The 17,440-nt window shown below is 40.0% G+C and overlaps 1 protein-coding gene across 1 annotated transcript in view; it reads right to left on the bottom strand.

Moving 5' to 3' along the window:
• Nucleotides 1–10,598: 10,598 nt before the first annotated feature.
• LOC140481256 (LHFPL tetraspan subfamily member 6 protein) overlaps nt 10,599–17,440 on the bottom strand; it is a 160,751-nt gene continuing 153,909 nt past the window's right edge. Inside the window, exon 4 of the mRNA XM_072577160.1 lies at nt 10,599–15,406. Within this exon, the coding sequence (XP_072433261.1) occupies nt 15,288–15,406 (119 nt within the window). The 3' untranslated portion in view covers nt 10,599–15,287. The remainder of the gene's footprint in view (nt 15,407–17,440) is intronic.

Genomic DNA, 17,440 nt, shown 5'->3' with positions numbered 1-17,440 from the left:
AAAACTAATTCTTGGGTATTTGTTGAGTTATCAATTAATATTGCAAGCTTTGCCTGTGAGGATCAATATCAGACCAGATGAAGCACTCACCCATTGAACTATTAAGAGGGCCGAAATAAATGCTTCCAAAAACCCTGAACTTATTTGCAAGTTTAAAAATTATTTGATTGAAAAAAGTAGGGAACTGTAATAGTAATAGGCTGTTTAGCTCATAAATATATCTAATGTCCTGAGGGAAATGAGCAACCAGGGGTTGTTTTCATTTCAGAAGATGTATGAAAGACTCTTTAATGACCCACATATTAGTTTAAAGTCAAGTTGACAGTGGTAGCAATGATGTGTATCAGACTAAATGATACTAAACATGTAAGGGTGTGTACATCTCATAATTAAGCCAAGAAAATGAGTGACAATTTAGATAATGATTCAAAATTACCACCTGGCACTTATACCTTGGCATAGCTACAAATGTTCAGATTAGGCAGTAAACAATGCTTTTGCACAAGCTCTTCCATCAGGCAGATGATACAGAAGCTTGAACACATGCACAAACAGATTCAAGAACAGCTTCTTCCCTACCGTTATTAGACTGCTGAACCTCTCCAACTTCAAATAATGTTGATCTTGCTTTGTGCACCTATGTAACCTGCATGTCTTGCTCTGTCAAAGCACACTATGATTTTTATGTCCTTGTTTGCTATGATCTGCCTGTACTGCTCACAAAACACAGCTTTTCACTGTACTTAGGCACATGTGACTACAACAAATCAAAACAAATCAATGTGCCATTAGGCAGTTTGTAACAAGAGTGGAGTCAGAGTGGTTGCACATGAAGGTTTTACTTTTATTGTCATCTATATTATTATTTATTCTATTTTAGTTTCCTTAAAAATCATTCCTTTTATCACTGGATATCAGTCTCTCTTGAGTCCAACTCTAACTCTGTCCATTGCTGTCACTTTCAATAAGAGAATTCAAAATGGGTTCAAGACCACAGTACACCATTCAGCCTCTGGAAACAATTTCACCAATCCACTAGAAACCAGCAAATGTGTCCTATGATGTAGAGGCACCAGTGTTGGACTGGGTGGACAAAGTTAAAAAAAATCACACAATACCAGGTTATAGTCCAACAGGTTTATTTGTAAGTACAAGCTTTTGGAGCACTGCTCCTTAGTAAGGCAGTTAATGGGGCAGAATCATAGGACACAGAGTTTATAGCAAAAGATTATAGTGTCATACACTGATGTGATATATTGAACAAAACTAGATTGCTGTTAAGTTTTTCATCTTTTGGAATGGGAATGCAGGTCTCGATTCATTAATATGCAAATCCCAGGATTTCTTTCAAGTCACATGCCTGAGATAACTTAAGGTTTATAAAAAAAAGTGACATCTCAGCTCAGACAATGTAACAAAGGTATGAGGTTAGAGTCTGTCTGTATCCCAATCTTGAGTCAGGCTGGTTCTATTTCCAAAGTAGGAAATGTCACATGGAACATAAAAAATATATAGACTTCCTATATATGTGTGTGCTTTTTGAACAAAATAGAATGTATCTGCAAAGACAATTCTGCAAATGCAAATTCACCCCAGAAACTTGTGTGTGTCTGTGTGTGTGTGTGTGTGGGGGAGAGAGTGTGAGTGTGTGCGGGCATGATAGAGTATGTGCATGAGTGTGATGGAATATATGTCCGCGAGAGGGTGTGCAGTAGGTGTGAGTGTGTGGGGTGTGTGTGTAGTGGCTTCACACTACAGGTGACCCCACTACACTATACACTCTCCCACACACTCTCGCGTACAAGCACACATACTCACACATTCACACAGACCCTCACTCATACACATGCTCTCTCTCAGGCACATACACACACCCACACCCCCTAGACTCACACCCATGCATACACTCTCTCACAGACATGTACTCCATCACACATGCCCACGTAAACACACACACACACACACACACTCCCTCTCACCATCTCTCCCATACACACATGCACGTGCAACCCATTCTACAAGATGAAAGACTTAACAGCAACCTAGGTTTGTTCAATATATTGCATCAGTGTATGACATATAAATCTTTTGCTATAAATTCTGTGTCCTATGATCCTACTTGACGAAGGAGCAGCACTCCAAAATCGTGTACTTCCAAATAAACCTTTTGAAATATAACCTGGTATCGTTGATTTTTAAATGTGTATTATGTTCATTAACCCACCTTTATTCCATTTCTCTTTCTAGTTACTGACTAAAAACTTATTGATTTCAACCTTGAAGGTTTTAGTTCATCCAGTTTACATGTTCCTTTTGGAGAACAGCATTCCAGGGCTCCTCTGCTATTTGTGTGAAAGATTTCCCTGATTTTGCTCCTAAATGGGCTATCACTGATTTTAAAGAGAAAGTGAGGACCGCAGATGCTGGAGATCAGAGTCAAAACGTCTGATGCTGGAAAAACACAGCCAGTCAGGCAGCATCCGAGGAGCAGGAGAATTGACATTTCCAGCATGTGCTTTTCATCCAGGATGTGGGTGGGTGGGTAAGGGTTGGGGAGGGGTGTGGCCAAGGAGCTGAGAGATAAATGGGAGGGGGAGGTGGGTCTGGGGTAAGGTACCTGGGAATGCAATAGGTAGATGAAGGTTGGGGGGGTGGGATGGTGATAGGTCAGAGAGGAGGGTGGAGCAGATGTTTGGGAAGGAGGATGGACGGGTAGGACAGGTTAAGAGGCCGAGTTGGAGGGTTGAATCTGAGAGAAGGTGGGGAGAAGGGAGACGAGGAAACTGGTGAAATTGACATTGATTCTGTGTGGTTGGAGGATCCCAAGACAGAAGATGAGGTGTTCTTCCTCCAGTTGTCGGGTGGCTAGGACGAGCATGTCCTTGGCAGAGTGGGAGGGGGTTTGAAGTGGTCAGCCACAGGGAGGTAGGGTTGTTTAGTAATTTAAACTTAGGAAGGGTCATGTGAAGGCTGCCATGTTGTATTGGTCTGTTTAAATGATCAGCTAAGAGTTATATGCATGCAGTTTCAATAAAGCCATTGGAAGCATCACTTCAGTCCTTCTCTGAACCAGACTTGGAAATAAGCTGAGGGACATTGGGTAGCCAAAATACATAACATATTCCAGTTAGCTTTCACCCGGGAACCAACTTTATAGAAATTTGACTAGAAGAAGCCTACTGAGAACTACTTGTATTACAAAACCATCACTTCAATTTTAAAGTGTTGAAACTATCTAAAAACCTAAAGATCTACCACCTGGGAGATCGTAGGTGATAACTTAGAAGCTTGGATAGCAAAAGTACATTATCTTCTTAAATTAATCTTTTGTGTATGCAAGAATTAAATTGATCTAAGTTGGTAAGAATAAATACCTCCCTTTAAACTCACAAAAGCTTGCTGCTGTAAGGTTTAATTGCAACACATACTCAAACCATACCATTTTCTATTAAAAAATACAGATCATACGCAGTAAGAAAATACATAAATTCTGTCAGTGACACCTCAAACTTCAAAATTGCTAGCCGTAAAAGCCAACGATGACATCCACTTTCATAACAGAACTATTTGTTTCTTGAATTTCTAGGTGCTACCCATAGTATTTCTTCTGTCATTGCTGATTACCTTTCTTTCTACTGGTGTAACCATGTCTTTCTATTTACTTTTTAGAAACCCCTTATCCTTACTGATGCTAAAGAGAACATAAGAACGAGGAGGAGGACTAGGCCGTATGGCCCTTTGAGCCTGCTCTGCCATTCAATAAGACTATGGCTGATCTTTTCATGGACTCAGCTTCACTTACCCACCCACCAACTGTACCCCTTAATTCCTTTATTTTTCAAAAAAGGCCTACCTTAGCTTTAAAAGTGTTTACTGAAGTAGCATCAACTACTTCGATGGGCAAGGAATTCCATAGATTAACAACCCTCTGGGTGAAGAAGTTCCTTCTCAATTCAGTCCTAAATCAAGGTCCTGGGGAGTGTTGCTGAACAAAAGAGACCTTGGAGTGCAGGTTCATAGCTCCTTGAAAGTGGAGTCGCAGGTAGATAGGATAGTGAAGAAGGCGTTTGGTATGCTTTCTTTTATTAGTCAGAGTATTGAGTACAGGAGTTGGGAGGTTATGTTGTGGCTGTACAGAACATTGGTTAGGCCACTTTTGGAATATTGCGTGCAATTCTGGTCTCCTTCCTATCGGAAGGATGTTGTGAAACTTGAAAGGGTTCAGAAAAAAATTACGAGGATGTTGTCAGGGTTGGAGGATTTGAGCGATAGGGAGAGGTTGAATAGGCTAGGGCTGTTTTCCCTGGAGTGTCGGAGGCTGAGAGGTGACCTTACAAAAGCTTATAAAATCATGAGGGCCATGGATAGGGTAAACAGACAAGTTCTTTGCCCTGAGGTGGGGGAGTCCAGAACTAGAGGGCATAGGTTTAGTGTGAGAGGGGAAAGATATAAAAGAGACCTAAGGGGCAACCTTTTCATGCAGAGAGTGGTACGCGTGTGGACCGGGCTGCCAGAGGAAGTGGTGGAGGCTGGTACAATTGCAACATTTAAAAGGCATCTGAATAGGAAGGTTTTGGAGGGATATGGGCTGGGTGTTGGCAAGTGTGACTAGATTGGGTTGGAATATCTGGTCGGCATGGACGAGTTGGACCAAAGGGTCTGTTTCCGTGCTGTACATCTCTATGACTCTATTAACTGAGTATTTCATTAATGATCATTCTCAGCATATATCCAGGTATCTGTAACCGTATCATGGCTAACACATTGTGCTTCAAAACTGTTCACTTTGTTTTTGCATGTGGCACAAATCGATGTATAGAACTTTCATTTGGACAACTACACTCAAATTAGCTAACAATGTCCACAACCCGTGAATGAATATTTTAAAAATTGCTGGGATCTCTCGAATTGTCAGTAATATTAAGATTTTTGTTTGGAAAGATATACAAATCTGCTCTTCATAGTCACGTGAAATTTTAAAGATTGTGATTTATTAAGCACATTGAAATATTGGCAGAACTGTTAAATAAATAAAGCAAATGCTTTTAATTATAAACACCTCATCACATTGAAACATTGCAAAGTGCTTCATACAGTAAATTATTTTCTAAAATCTGGTACTTATTATGTGGGCGAACATTACATCCATTTTGCTTCAGTGGGCTTTGAAGGTACTGGCATGAGTTTAACTTCTGTTACTATTATCTTAAAATGGCTATTGAATCAATCTAACTCATATCTGTGGTTAGTAGGACCACACACATACATCTTAAGTGGGTTCTGCTCTCAATCATGGTTAACTCTTTGTTATTTATTACTAAGATTTGACCTAAGAGTCTGAGGTCAGGTCCTATTGTACGATGGTGTGCTTAAAGTACATTCCCTAGCAGATTCCACACGTAGTTTTACAAAGAGGAAAGAGAGTCGATTAACTCTTCTGCATCCATAATTGTAAAAGAACCTGTGTTCTATCTTGAATCCTATTTTTCTGAATCATCACTGTGTTGAAATCAGAATTTGTCACAATGTCCTCCACTAAAACATAAGCTTCAAACAGCCAAAATTATTTTTACTTTCTCTTACAATCCACCAAGTTTTAAAACTCAAAATTAGCATTACTAATGCTTTAAGTTGCTCCCAAACACAGCTTGAGCATTGATGATAAAAGATACATTTTGTCAAAACGTTTTGTCCTACACTCATCACTATTCATATTGCTGGCGGGTGGGACTAGATTGGGTTGGGATATCTGGTTGGCATGGACGGGTTGGACCGAAGGGTCTGTTTCCATGCTGTACATCTCTATGGCTCTATAACTATCACAAAAACAACATTTAAGCTTTATGAGAGGAGAGAGTTGTTGGAAGGCAAGTGGATTCTGATTACTCCATTGACATGAATAAAGCACAAGTTAATAATGACTGACAGTCAACTGGCAAAGTTTTATCTAAATGTTAGATGTAGGCAGGTTGTCTGCGATTGATCCGGTCATTGTCCTGTGAAATGAATGCAGAATGGCTGTGCCCTATTTTGTTAAGTTGAACTAGAAGCAGTGTGTGCGTGTGCATCTACTTTGTCTACATATTAAGATATGCAGCTGAGAGTATGTGCAAGTCTTCTAGGTTTCAACAAGGTTCCTTAAACAACACCTTCCAAACACACAACTATTACCATCTAGTTAGACAAGATTCATGATTCATAGACTCATGGGAACACCTCTACCTCCAGGTTTGACTCCAAGCCACTCACCATACTGATGCAGAAATGTATCACTAGTGCATCAGTATTGCTGGGTCCCTAATAGCATTGTCAGTCTACCTATACCAAATGGACTGTAGCAGTACAAAAAAGGCAAATCACTACTGCCTCCTCAAGGGAAAATTTAAAAATCACACAACACCAGGTTATAGTCCAACAGCTTTAATTGAAAGCACTAGCTTTCGGAGTGCTGCTCCTTCATCAGGTGGTTGTGGAATATAAGATTGTAAGACACAGAATTATAGCAGAAGTTTACAGTGTGATGTAACTGAAATTACATGTTGAAAAAGACCTGGATTGTTTGTTACGTCTCTCATTTGTTAGAATGACCACTTTGGTTTCGGTTCTTTCATACGTAATTTGTAAAACGTTTTTAAAAGTTACATTCTCTAGTTGACTCTTACAACTGCACCAGTTACAACTCAACAAAATAGGTGATAGCCATTTTTCAGGCATTATCTGTATCAGATACAACCAGCCAGCATTTAAAATTTAAACAAAGCTTGCTCGTTAATTCTCAATCATCATTAACTGATGCATTCCCATGACAGAATGACTGATAGTTAACTGGCAAAGTTCTTTTTGAATGATAAATGTAGGCAGGTTGACTGTGATTTGATCCAGTCATTGCCCTGTGAAATGAACACAGAATGGTTTGCCCTATTTTGTTAAGTTGAACTAGATGCAGTGTTGATTTGGAGATGCCAGTGTTGGACTGGAGTCTACAAAGTTAAAAATCACACAACACCAGGTTATAGTTGTGTGATTTTTAACTAGATGCAGTGTGTGCGCACGTCTACCTTGTCTACAAAATACACGCCCATATGTTAACATATGTAGCTTATAGAATGTGCAAGTCCTCAAGCATTCAACCAGATTCCTTAGACAACACCTTCCAAACACATGACTATCACCAACTGGTTGGATAATCAGAATTGACTTGGCAAAAAATCAGCACTATTCTCTCATATAGTAAAATTTTTGTTTTCCTGCCACTTTGGTCTTTTTTGTGCAACGGTCTGATGAGTGAAGATAAAAAGCTTTGATAAAATGTGTCTTTTTTCAGCAATACGAAGCACAAATTGTTGTTGATTTATTCAGACTGACACACAAAGAATGGATATGGTGCAAATTCTAAAACGGAACACTCGGTTATTATAAACTGGAGATGGAAGTGAGTATTTGGAAGAAATCCAGAGGAAAACTTGTAGGAATTTTATTTGAGTGCTCATAATCACTGTACTGTTGTTCCAACATACATCCTTCCAATAGAAATTTATACGTTAATTTAAGTATACAAACTATTATTTTACTCCTTCAAAACAGTATTAGAGATTGCTGGAAATTGAATTGAGGGCTTTAGAGAGAAGTATGGAAAGAATTTGTGGAATATTAATATTTCTGTACTGTTGAGAGCTAAGAAATTATACCTGTGGAAGCAACTAGGCAAGGACAATCCTAGCTATGAAAAGTGGGTAGGATTTGTGAGTGCTTCTGCTTTGTAAACTCTCCAGATTGTATTGTCCATGTGCTGGGATGTGGTTCTACTGATGTCAAATAGGCGAAAGGGAGTACTGCAGATACTGGAGGTTAGAGTCAAGATTAGAATGGTGCTGGAAAAGCACAGTGGGTCAGGCAGCATCCGAGGAGCAGGAAAAATTGACGTTTTAGGCAAAAGCCCTTCATCAGGAATGAGGCTGGAAGCTCGGGGGTGGAGAGATAAATGGGAGGGGGGTGGAGCTGGAGGGAAGGTAGCTGAGAATGCAGTGGGTGGATGGAGATGGGGGTTAAGGTGATAGGTCAGAGAGGAGGGTGGAGCAGATAGGTGGGAAGGAACACGGACAGATGAGACAGGTTATGAGGGCAGTGCTGAGCTGGAAGGTTGGAACTGGGGTAAGGTGGGGGGACGGAAATGAGGAAACTGGTGAAGTCCACATTGATGCCCTGGGGTTGAAGGATCCTGAGGAGGAAGATGAGGCGTTCTTCCTCCAGGCGTCGGGTGGAAAAGGAGCAGCGATGGAGGAGGCCCAGGACCTGCATGTCCTCAACAGAGTGGGAGGGGGGAGTTAAAGTGTTTGGCCACAAGGCAGTGGGGTTGGTTTAGGGTGTAGTTTTGCTCGCTGAGCTGTAGGTTTGATATCCAGACGTTTCATTACCTGGCTAGGTAACATCATCAGTGGCGACCTCCAAGTGAAGCAAAGCTGTTGTCTTCTGCTTTCTATTTATATGTTTGTCCTGGATGGGTTCCTGGGGTTTGTGGTAATGTCATTTCCTGTTCACAAAAAGACACGACCCTCTCTCCCTCGTAGCCCTATACATGGATGAAAAAACCCCACAATTTCGACTGGGACAACACATGTATCCTGGGACAGGCTAAGCAAAGACATGCCAGAGAATTCCTAGAGGCCTGGCACTCCAACCACAACGCCATAAACAAACACATAGATCTAGATACCATCTATCAACCCCTCAGAAAACAAACAGGAAATGACATCACCATAAACCCCAGGAACCCCATCCGGGACAAACATATAAATAGAAAGCAGGAGACAATAGCTTTGCTTCACTTGGAGGTCGCCACTGATGATGTTACCTAGCCAGGTAATGAAACGTCTGGATATCAAACCTACAGCTCAGTGAGCAAACCTACACCCTAAGCCTCAACCTGAACTACAAACCTTGTGGAGTTGATTGTTGTGGGTGTCCCAGAGATGTTCTCTGAAGCGCTGTGCGAGTAGGCGTCCAGTCTCCCCATTGTAGAGGAGACTGCATCTGGAGCAATGGTTACAGTAAATCACATGTGGAAGTGCAGATAAAACTCTGATGGATGCGGAAGGCTCCTCTGGGGCCTTGGACGGGGCTGAGGGGGGGAGTATGGGTGCAGGTTTTTAAATTTATGCGGTGGCAGGGGAAGGTGCAAAAAGGGGACAGTGGGTTGTTAGGGGGTGTGGACCTGACCAGGTAGTCGTGGATGGAACGGTCTTTAAGGAAGGTGGATAGGGGTGGAGAGGGAAATATATCCCTGGTGGTGGGGTCCGTTTGTAGGTGGTAGACTGACTGTCAGTCGTCATCTTATACATCACATGCTGCATTCACCTAAGAGTTTCAATAGCAATTATTTGCAGATCATTCAATCACATAAGACTAATTCTCTTCTCAATTGATATTTGTGTGCGCAAATGTTTAGCCACTGTTAGAAGGAGGAATTAAAACTGACTTAGAATGGAATTCTTATTAGAACAGGCTGCGTTTTCTGCCTGAAGATAGATCCTTAGTCGACAAAGCAGGAGGCTGGAAGAACATAGCAAGCCAGGGCAGCGTCAGGAGGTGGAGTCGGCAATGTTTCGGGTGTAATCCTTCTTCAGGACTGGGGGTGAGTGTAGGGGGAGCTGCAGATAAAGGGAGTAGGGTGGTTAAATGGGGATAGGTGAAGACAGGTACAGGGTGGGCTGCTGATCCTTTATCCTTACCTATTTGTCTTGGCTTTTTTTGTTAGTGATGTTTTGTCATTTAATTTCACTTCCAGGACAGGGTGAGGAAGTAGGTCCCAAACTTACCTCAATCTGAATGGAAATTAAAGCTACATTATTGGCATTATTCTGAATGATACACTAGCCATCCAGCTATCTGAGCTAAACAGCCCTAATGCTAAAAAGCATCGCTTCTTTAATACAGCACAGAGTGGGGATAAAATCCTTCACCTGTCTAGTTTTTACGGATCACTAAATAAATTTACTGTACCATCAGTGAACTGAACATATATTCACCTACAAAAGCAAAAGTTGCTGGAAAAGCTGAGCAGGTCTAGCAGCATCTGTGAGGAGAAATCAGAATTAACAATTTGGTTCTGGTGTCCCTTCCTCAGAAAAGTCCTCAGTTCTGAGGAAGCTTCACCGGACTCAAAACGTTAATTCTGATTTCTCTTCACAGATGCTGCCAGACCTGCTGAGCTTTTCTAGCAACTTCTGCTTTGGTTTCTGATTTACAGCATGTGCAGTTCTTTCAGTTGTTATTTAGATACTGACCCAATTATTTTTGAGAGCCCAGAGAAAGACTCCTACCCTCAAATGGATTTACAATAAATATAAATTCCAACACCAAATTAGTCCACTTATACAAAAAAAAACTTATATCTTAGGTTCAAATTCAGTTTCAACTTTTTTCACACCAATCAAAGAGTACATGTGATTATATGCTTGAACTGAATTGTTTAGGCAAATTCAAAATTAAAATCCTTTGATTTAGAGTAAACTAAATGATTAATTAGATGATCGTAATATATTTACTTCATAGTACGGAAATGGTAGGTCTGTGATAAATGAAACTTTTACACTAGTAAGTTAAAGCAACTGTAGGTACTTTAATGGTCCAAGCAAAAGTACATAGCGTTTTCTGCAAATCAGTTAATTAATAGTTGCACTGATGTGTTGCAAAGTATTAAAAATTGCAAACGATATATTGGAAAGAAATACTGATTTGGATTACAGCATTGAGTAACAAATGCAAAAAATGAGAACATAGCATTAAGTTCAGAATTGCTCTCAGCTTTAGTGCTCGTTGAATTGGTAGCTTGAAAAGCTTACAAAATATGATGATGTTACAGCAATATGTTTGTGGTACTCAGTAACAACACCACTTGGCATACATCTTTGTTTTATATGAAGTAGGTTATACTCTGCATGCCAGTAGTCTTATTGTGGCAATACTTAGTATTGTATAAACTTGCACATGGTAGAATTATACGTTAAACCCATTGCTTTATATTTGCATGAAATAATAGCATGTATATGGAGAGTACAAAAGAACAGCAATTCCTGCTCAGCCTGCAGAATAATATTATCCTGTGGCAGGCCCCAAATAGACCAACAGGAGACAGTAGACAGCAAGATCATGTTGATTCTTGTTGATCTTGAGGTGCTCACCATCTTGTTTGAGTTACTTTGTTCCTGCTTCTCAACTAAACACCAAGTTTTATTCAGTAAATGTAAGGTAGAGGTAAACAGACTGTTCCACATCCTTTGGGGAGGATGTTCTCAAGGTACCAGGAATGAATCAGAAGTGGACCAAGCAAATAATTTTGCTCCTGCCATTGTTCATCAGAGCACCATACATCACTCCACACAGACAATTTTTTGACCTGTCACTTTTGTAAGCAACAGTCTTTGGGTGGGATGACAGAAAGCAGTGGTGGGGAATAAGAGGGCAGATCTGAGAAGAAACAAAATCTCTTATGGTATTACTTGGAATACCAAACACTTGAAACCCAATGGTCTGTTTGGGTTTGACAGATAAGGTGGCCCAGAAAACTGAGTGTATACATCATTTGCATATGAATGTAAGAAGATCAAACCTTTGTGGGCGGCACGGTGGCTAGCACTGCTGCCTCACAGCGCCAGAGACCCGGGTTCAATTCCCGCCTCAGGCGACTCTCTGTGTGGAGTTTGCATGTTCTCCCCGTGTCTGCATGGGTTTCCTCCGGGTGCTCCGGTTTCCTCCCACAGTCCAAAAATGTGCAGGTCAGGTGAACTGGCCAAGTTAAATTGTCCGTAATGTTAGGAGCAGGGGTAAATGTAGGGGAATGGGTCTGGGTGGGTTGCACTTCGGCAGGTCGGTGTGCACTTGTTGGGCCGAAGGGCCTGTTTCCACACTGTAAGTAATCTAATCTTTCCAAAAATTACAAAATACTGCAAACTACCAATTGCAAAATCATAGATTGCACTGGCTTTCCTCTCCATTAAAATAAGTTAAATTTCACCTTCATATAGTTCAACATCCTCATGAGGTGGTTCCAATCAATGAAATGCTTGTTGGAAAGAATTTCATTGCACCCAATTCTCCAAACACTTGAAATAAAAAAAACACCTACTCAAATGAACCTCTCTCTCCTGTAAACCCTCAATCTTTAATTTTGAAGCCTTCAGGGATTTGTATTTCATGTAAAGTAAATTTCTGGTGACCTAGATTCTGTAAATTATTGCGTCTACTCCACATCTGAAGTGCCTTTAGACTTTTAAAAAATGACTCTATAACTATGGTAAACTAAATGGGACACAGTGACCTCTTGATATACAATATTGTACTAAAGCTTTCATCTGTACCACAAATTGAGGTATGGGCGATGTCTTAAGGATAAAATGATGTAAACAAAGCTAAGTATCTTCATCTAATGATATTAGGATATAATAAATCATTAATCTATTTTGGAGAATTGGGACCATTTTGAGCACTGACAGATTTAGCATCTATGTTAAGTATTACTACAAATGTTTAATCATTTCAGCTCTTATTACAAGCTGTTGCTAGGGGATTGAGAATGTACCTAAGATTTCAGAAAGACCTCAACAATCACACAATTTCTAGGAAACATACTTTGTAATTATTTGACATTGTGCTTCAAAGGCATGTTTTTAAATAGGATCACAAAACATCTCAATGACAATAAATTTCAAATTCTAACTCTACTACTTTTCAAATCAACTATTTGAAATTTACAAAGCTGTTGGATTGTTCAGCTTAATGTACATCACAGTGGAGCTACCTGCTTATATGTGATTTCAGTTCACATTTAGCTTTTTGGTTGTTTTTTTATGTGGATTAGGATACTTTGGGTCGTCAGTGCAAGACCCAAGTATTTTCTTGAAGTTTCTCAAATGCCAGGCAAAAATATCTCACTTTTGCATCCAAAAAACCAATCTGACCTGCACAAGAAATTTTACTTGACAAGAAGTTCACTTTATATTTTTAGTCCAAGCTGAGTTTGAATTGCCCTTGGCAAGACACCTATGAGCCAGATGGTTCCTGGTTAATAAATATATCACCATTCTGTATCTCAACAGTAACTGCCAATTAAACTCTGAGCTTACTTCCATTTAGAGTTTATTTTATACTATGGGTTTGGTCTGTTTGGGTTTGACAGATAAGGTGACCCAGAAAACTGAGTGTATACATCATTTGCATATGAATGTAATAAGATCAAACCTTTTGGAAATATCTTTTTGACCAAACCGAAGCAGATGAACTCAACCGCAAGGACGAATGCTACTTTCTTTCTTGTTTTCTATCAGTTCTTACGCAAATTCAAAGGAGAAACTTTATTTGACAATTACTACTGCTATAGATCACTGAGGTCAGAAATGATAGCCGAGGCCCCACATGTGAACAAAGACATAGGATCTCAAAGCAGAGTTATAACGACAGAATGGAGTTTTGTCTTAAGGAATTTACAGTGGTAGCTCCAAGGTAAATTCTGCTCTCAAGACATCTATACTTTAATCACATGCCCACTTTGTCAAGAATTGATACACTCATGACTTCTGACCAGTCAAGAGTAATGTAATTTTTGGTTGTTAAAGTGATAAAGGTTTGGATTATCTTTCTCCCCAAATCAGGTTGAATAGTGGTGGAATTGGTGGGAGAATTAAGCAGTGCTACTGATTGCAGTCCCAACTTGTCCCATCATGATGACTGATCTAATTCAATAATGTTAGGAAGTGTGAACCTGATTTCAGTCACCAGGTGCTATCTAATGAGAGTGATGGTGATCACTGGGTCAGCAATTCACTGCCCCATTACCACTGATCAGGAAAGAGCCCCTCAGTGGGTGTCTTTCTCTCCTTCTAATTATCCCAAATGCCCAAAACTTTGTTAGGTTTTGGCATAGTCTGAGCCCAAATACCCAAGCCTACTCAGATGACTCTATGACCTCTCTGCTGGTGTGGCAATGAGGTTGTCTTTGCAAACCAGGGGGATCTTACTTGTTTGCATTGGTGGAAGGCAGAGACTGGCTCCCACTCACTAATGTGAATGCCACCAGGAGACAACCTTGCAGACATTACAACTCCTACACCGGGAGATTGGGCTGGATTTATGACATAATTGGAGAAATGTATAGAATTACTGCACTGATCCTTCTCTGGCACAAAGAGGAGAATTCATGCCCAAAACTTCTGTATTTTTGCTGTTTACAGGATTTGTTAAATATCTGCATAGGAAGTGACTGTTACTTGTATACTGTAACAGTAAAACTCTTATACAAATTTCTACCGTATAAACCAATATACTGAAGTGTACACATGTTGAATACAATATACTTTGACATGACAATGCGGAACAGAACATAAAATACTGCTATTAAGTACATTTACTAGACTTTAACATTGTTACCAAATTACACAGTTGTATCCATTTTGGTGTACATATGGATATATAATATTTATAATTATGTACATATATGTAAAAAAAGGGTCTTACTAGTAAATTGGTCCATTGAAAAACCTTATTTAAAAAGGTGAAAAAAAGAGTGAAAGGGAGTCTCATTCTTTCAAATTATTTGAAAATGTACAGATTAGAATAATAAGCTCACCATAAATCTTTTGTTAGAAAACAAAATATGGGACTATTTCTGCCAACTCGGAGATTGAATCCCCTAAGCAGAGCTTGTTCTCTGAAACTTTCAAGCAGCTCGAAAGCAAATAGAAGGCATGACTTCTTTACAAATGAGCTTGAGTGGTGCCCCAAGAGTCACAGATCCCAGGAAAACAAGTGACCAGCTGGTTTGTAAATCAGTTCCTCTTTCCTGTGGAGCCACTGTAAGAAGTTCACCGTCAGTGAAAACATGCCTGCAGCCACACAAGCAGGAACATCTTCCTCAAGAGTCTCCATTCATTCTGAGGGATCATTAATACCTGTGATCAACCTTTGCTTTAACTTTAGGGATTTCAGTCTGAACAACGAGAACTTGACCACCACAATCCTTCCTCATCAATGATTTGGAAGGCCTTGACACTATATATCCTAGAAACAAACGCTTAAAAAGGAAAGAAAAAAGTTCATATAACACAGAACTGGAGTCTTTTGTTCAGATTGACTTTCAGTTTGCAATCTTCTCATTTTGGATTTTGAATCTCATTTGGAGCAATCAGTGAAACTGAACAGAAACATTGGAAAGGTTCCATAAAGTGTTCAGCCTGCAGTTTTCCTCCTCCACAGCCCTCTTGCTCAGAGCTGTTTCTTTGTCCTTATCTGGAGTTTCAGTATGGATACTGTTTCTGTTTTTTGCCAGCAAAGCAAGCCAGCCAAGTGCAGAGAAGCATTGCAGCTGCTGCCCCTCCTCCAGTACAGTAATAAGCCCATCCCAGCTGACACGTACCTACAAATAAACACAATTGTATTAATTTTAACACTGCCCAATTTAGTTTCACATCCAGCTTTCCAGTCAAAGATGTATGAGCTTTTATAACAGGCTCAACTACCACGTCTTCTTGGACTATTTCAAACTTTCACTTCAGATCAAGAAGCTGGACCCACAGAAGGAAGCGTTCCAGAGCTTTGTCAAATGACAAGTTCCCAGTCACAGATATGGAATTCCAACTGAGATATGGAATTCCAACTGAGCACAAAGTGAGGCAAGGCCAAGCACTTCCTCATCGAGAAACTGGAGCCTAGATATCACTGGGCAATGTTTCTACATTGTACAAATGATTAACACACTCATATCACATTCTTCTCTATTGTTTTAATGGAAGAGTTAACTCCTTTAGTTTATACGACTGATCATAACACCATAAAATGTGGAAGCAAGCCATTCAATGAGATGTGGCTGATCTGATAATCCTCAACTCCACTTTCCTATCTTTTCATTATAACCCCGATTCCCTTACTGGTTAAAATTATCAACCTCCAGTACAGCCTTGAACAGCAGGTGGAATCATGATGATGATTGTGTTCAACAAATTCACTTGTCCAAAGCTTGCAGATAGACTAATCAAGTCTGGGGCTGCCCCAGAAGATGGATAGCAATGACCTCACCCAGGAATTGTCAGATACATTGTTTTCAACTCTATACTAAACAAAAGCTGTGCTTGTCTATTCAGCTGGATGTGTTTTTCCTTCCTGTCGTGACACTCCACCAAAATTCTTCCTTCCAGCAACATTATCAAAATAGATTTACTAGTCATTTACCAACAGTAACAGTTTGCTTTAAATAATGCCTATAATGTCAAAAAGCATCAAAGAACATCAAAGAGGGGATATATGAAAAAAAGGATCATGACCTGAAGGAGAAATTAGGAGAAGGTGACCATATGTTTGGCTGAAGTTATGAAATGTGAAGAGGGATTTAAAAGCTGTGTCTGGGTGAAAATTAGGAAGGTTGGGGATGGAATTCTTGAGTGAGGCCTAGTCAATTGATGGACAACAACTAATGACAGGATAAAGTGAGAAGGCATGCAGAGAAGACTAAATTGAGATGAAAAAAAGAGAGATGAACATGGTTTGTTAGGACTGGAGGAGATGACCGAGGTAGGGAGGGCCATAGATGGGTTTAAGCACAATAATAATTTTAAGGATTGGAAAATCAGAGAGAATGTAGGCCAGCGAGGGCAGAACATAGATGCGGAGAGTGCAGGACTTTGAAGATCAGTTAAACTATACAGAAGGTGGGAGGTGGATGACCACAGGAACATAGGGTGTAGGAGCAGGAGTAGTTATTAGATTTTGGATGAATATACTCGGGCATTAATGAGGGTTTCAGTGGAAGATGTGCTCAGCTAGAGATAGAATCAGGTCCTGTTTAAAGAGGTGAAAGTTGGTAGTCTCTGTGATGGAAAGAATATGAGTTTGAAACTTCAGCTCAGGATTGTACCATCTGGTGGAGGCTAAGATGGTGGCCACAAGGGAATAAAGTTACGCATAAGGGTAAGATGCACTCTTTTCAAACTTTAAATACCTGAAGGAAGAGGATGGAGTCAGGAATAGGTCCATCGGGATCTCCTGTCGTGATGGTACATGTGGGAAGAGAAGCCATTTACTTCCCTGCTGCTTATGGAACCTCACAGTGTAAATATTGGCTGACCTGTTTGCCTACGTAACAAGAGTGACTACATTTTTAAATTTAATAATTATATGCAAAAGTCTTTCAAATATCCAACTTGAGTTCCAGATATTGTATTTTTTTCTGATAAGGAGTACATTTGCAATTATGCACAAGCTCCAAATCAATTTTAGCTGATGCAATCCTCACTCACAATAGACCAATTATACTCAGGAAGCACTATCCAATCAGGACTATTTGTGTTTACCACCATAAAAATGGGAAAGTTGAGTGATAAGGGTATCTTACTGACCACATCCTCCTTTTGAAAATATTTCACAGAGTTCTATTCAAGGTTAACCTTAACTGTAA

The sequence above is a fragment of the Chiloscyllium punctatum genome, chromosome 9 (genome assembly GCF_047496795.1).
Source record: "Chiloscyllium punctatum isolate Juve2018m chromosome 9, sChiPun1.3, whole genome shotgun sequence".
Taxonomy (NCBI): Eukaryota; Metazoa; Chordata; class Chondrichthyes; order Orectolobiformes; family Hemiscylliidae; genus Chiloscyllium; species Chiloscyllium punctatum.
Note: the sequence above shows the minus strand (reverse complement) of the source record. Positions and strands in the feature narration are given on the sequence as shown.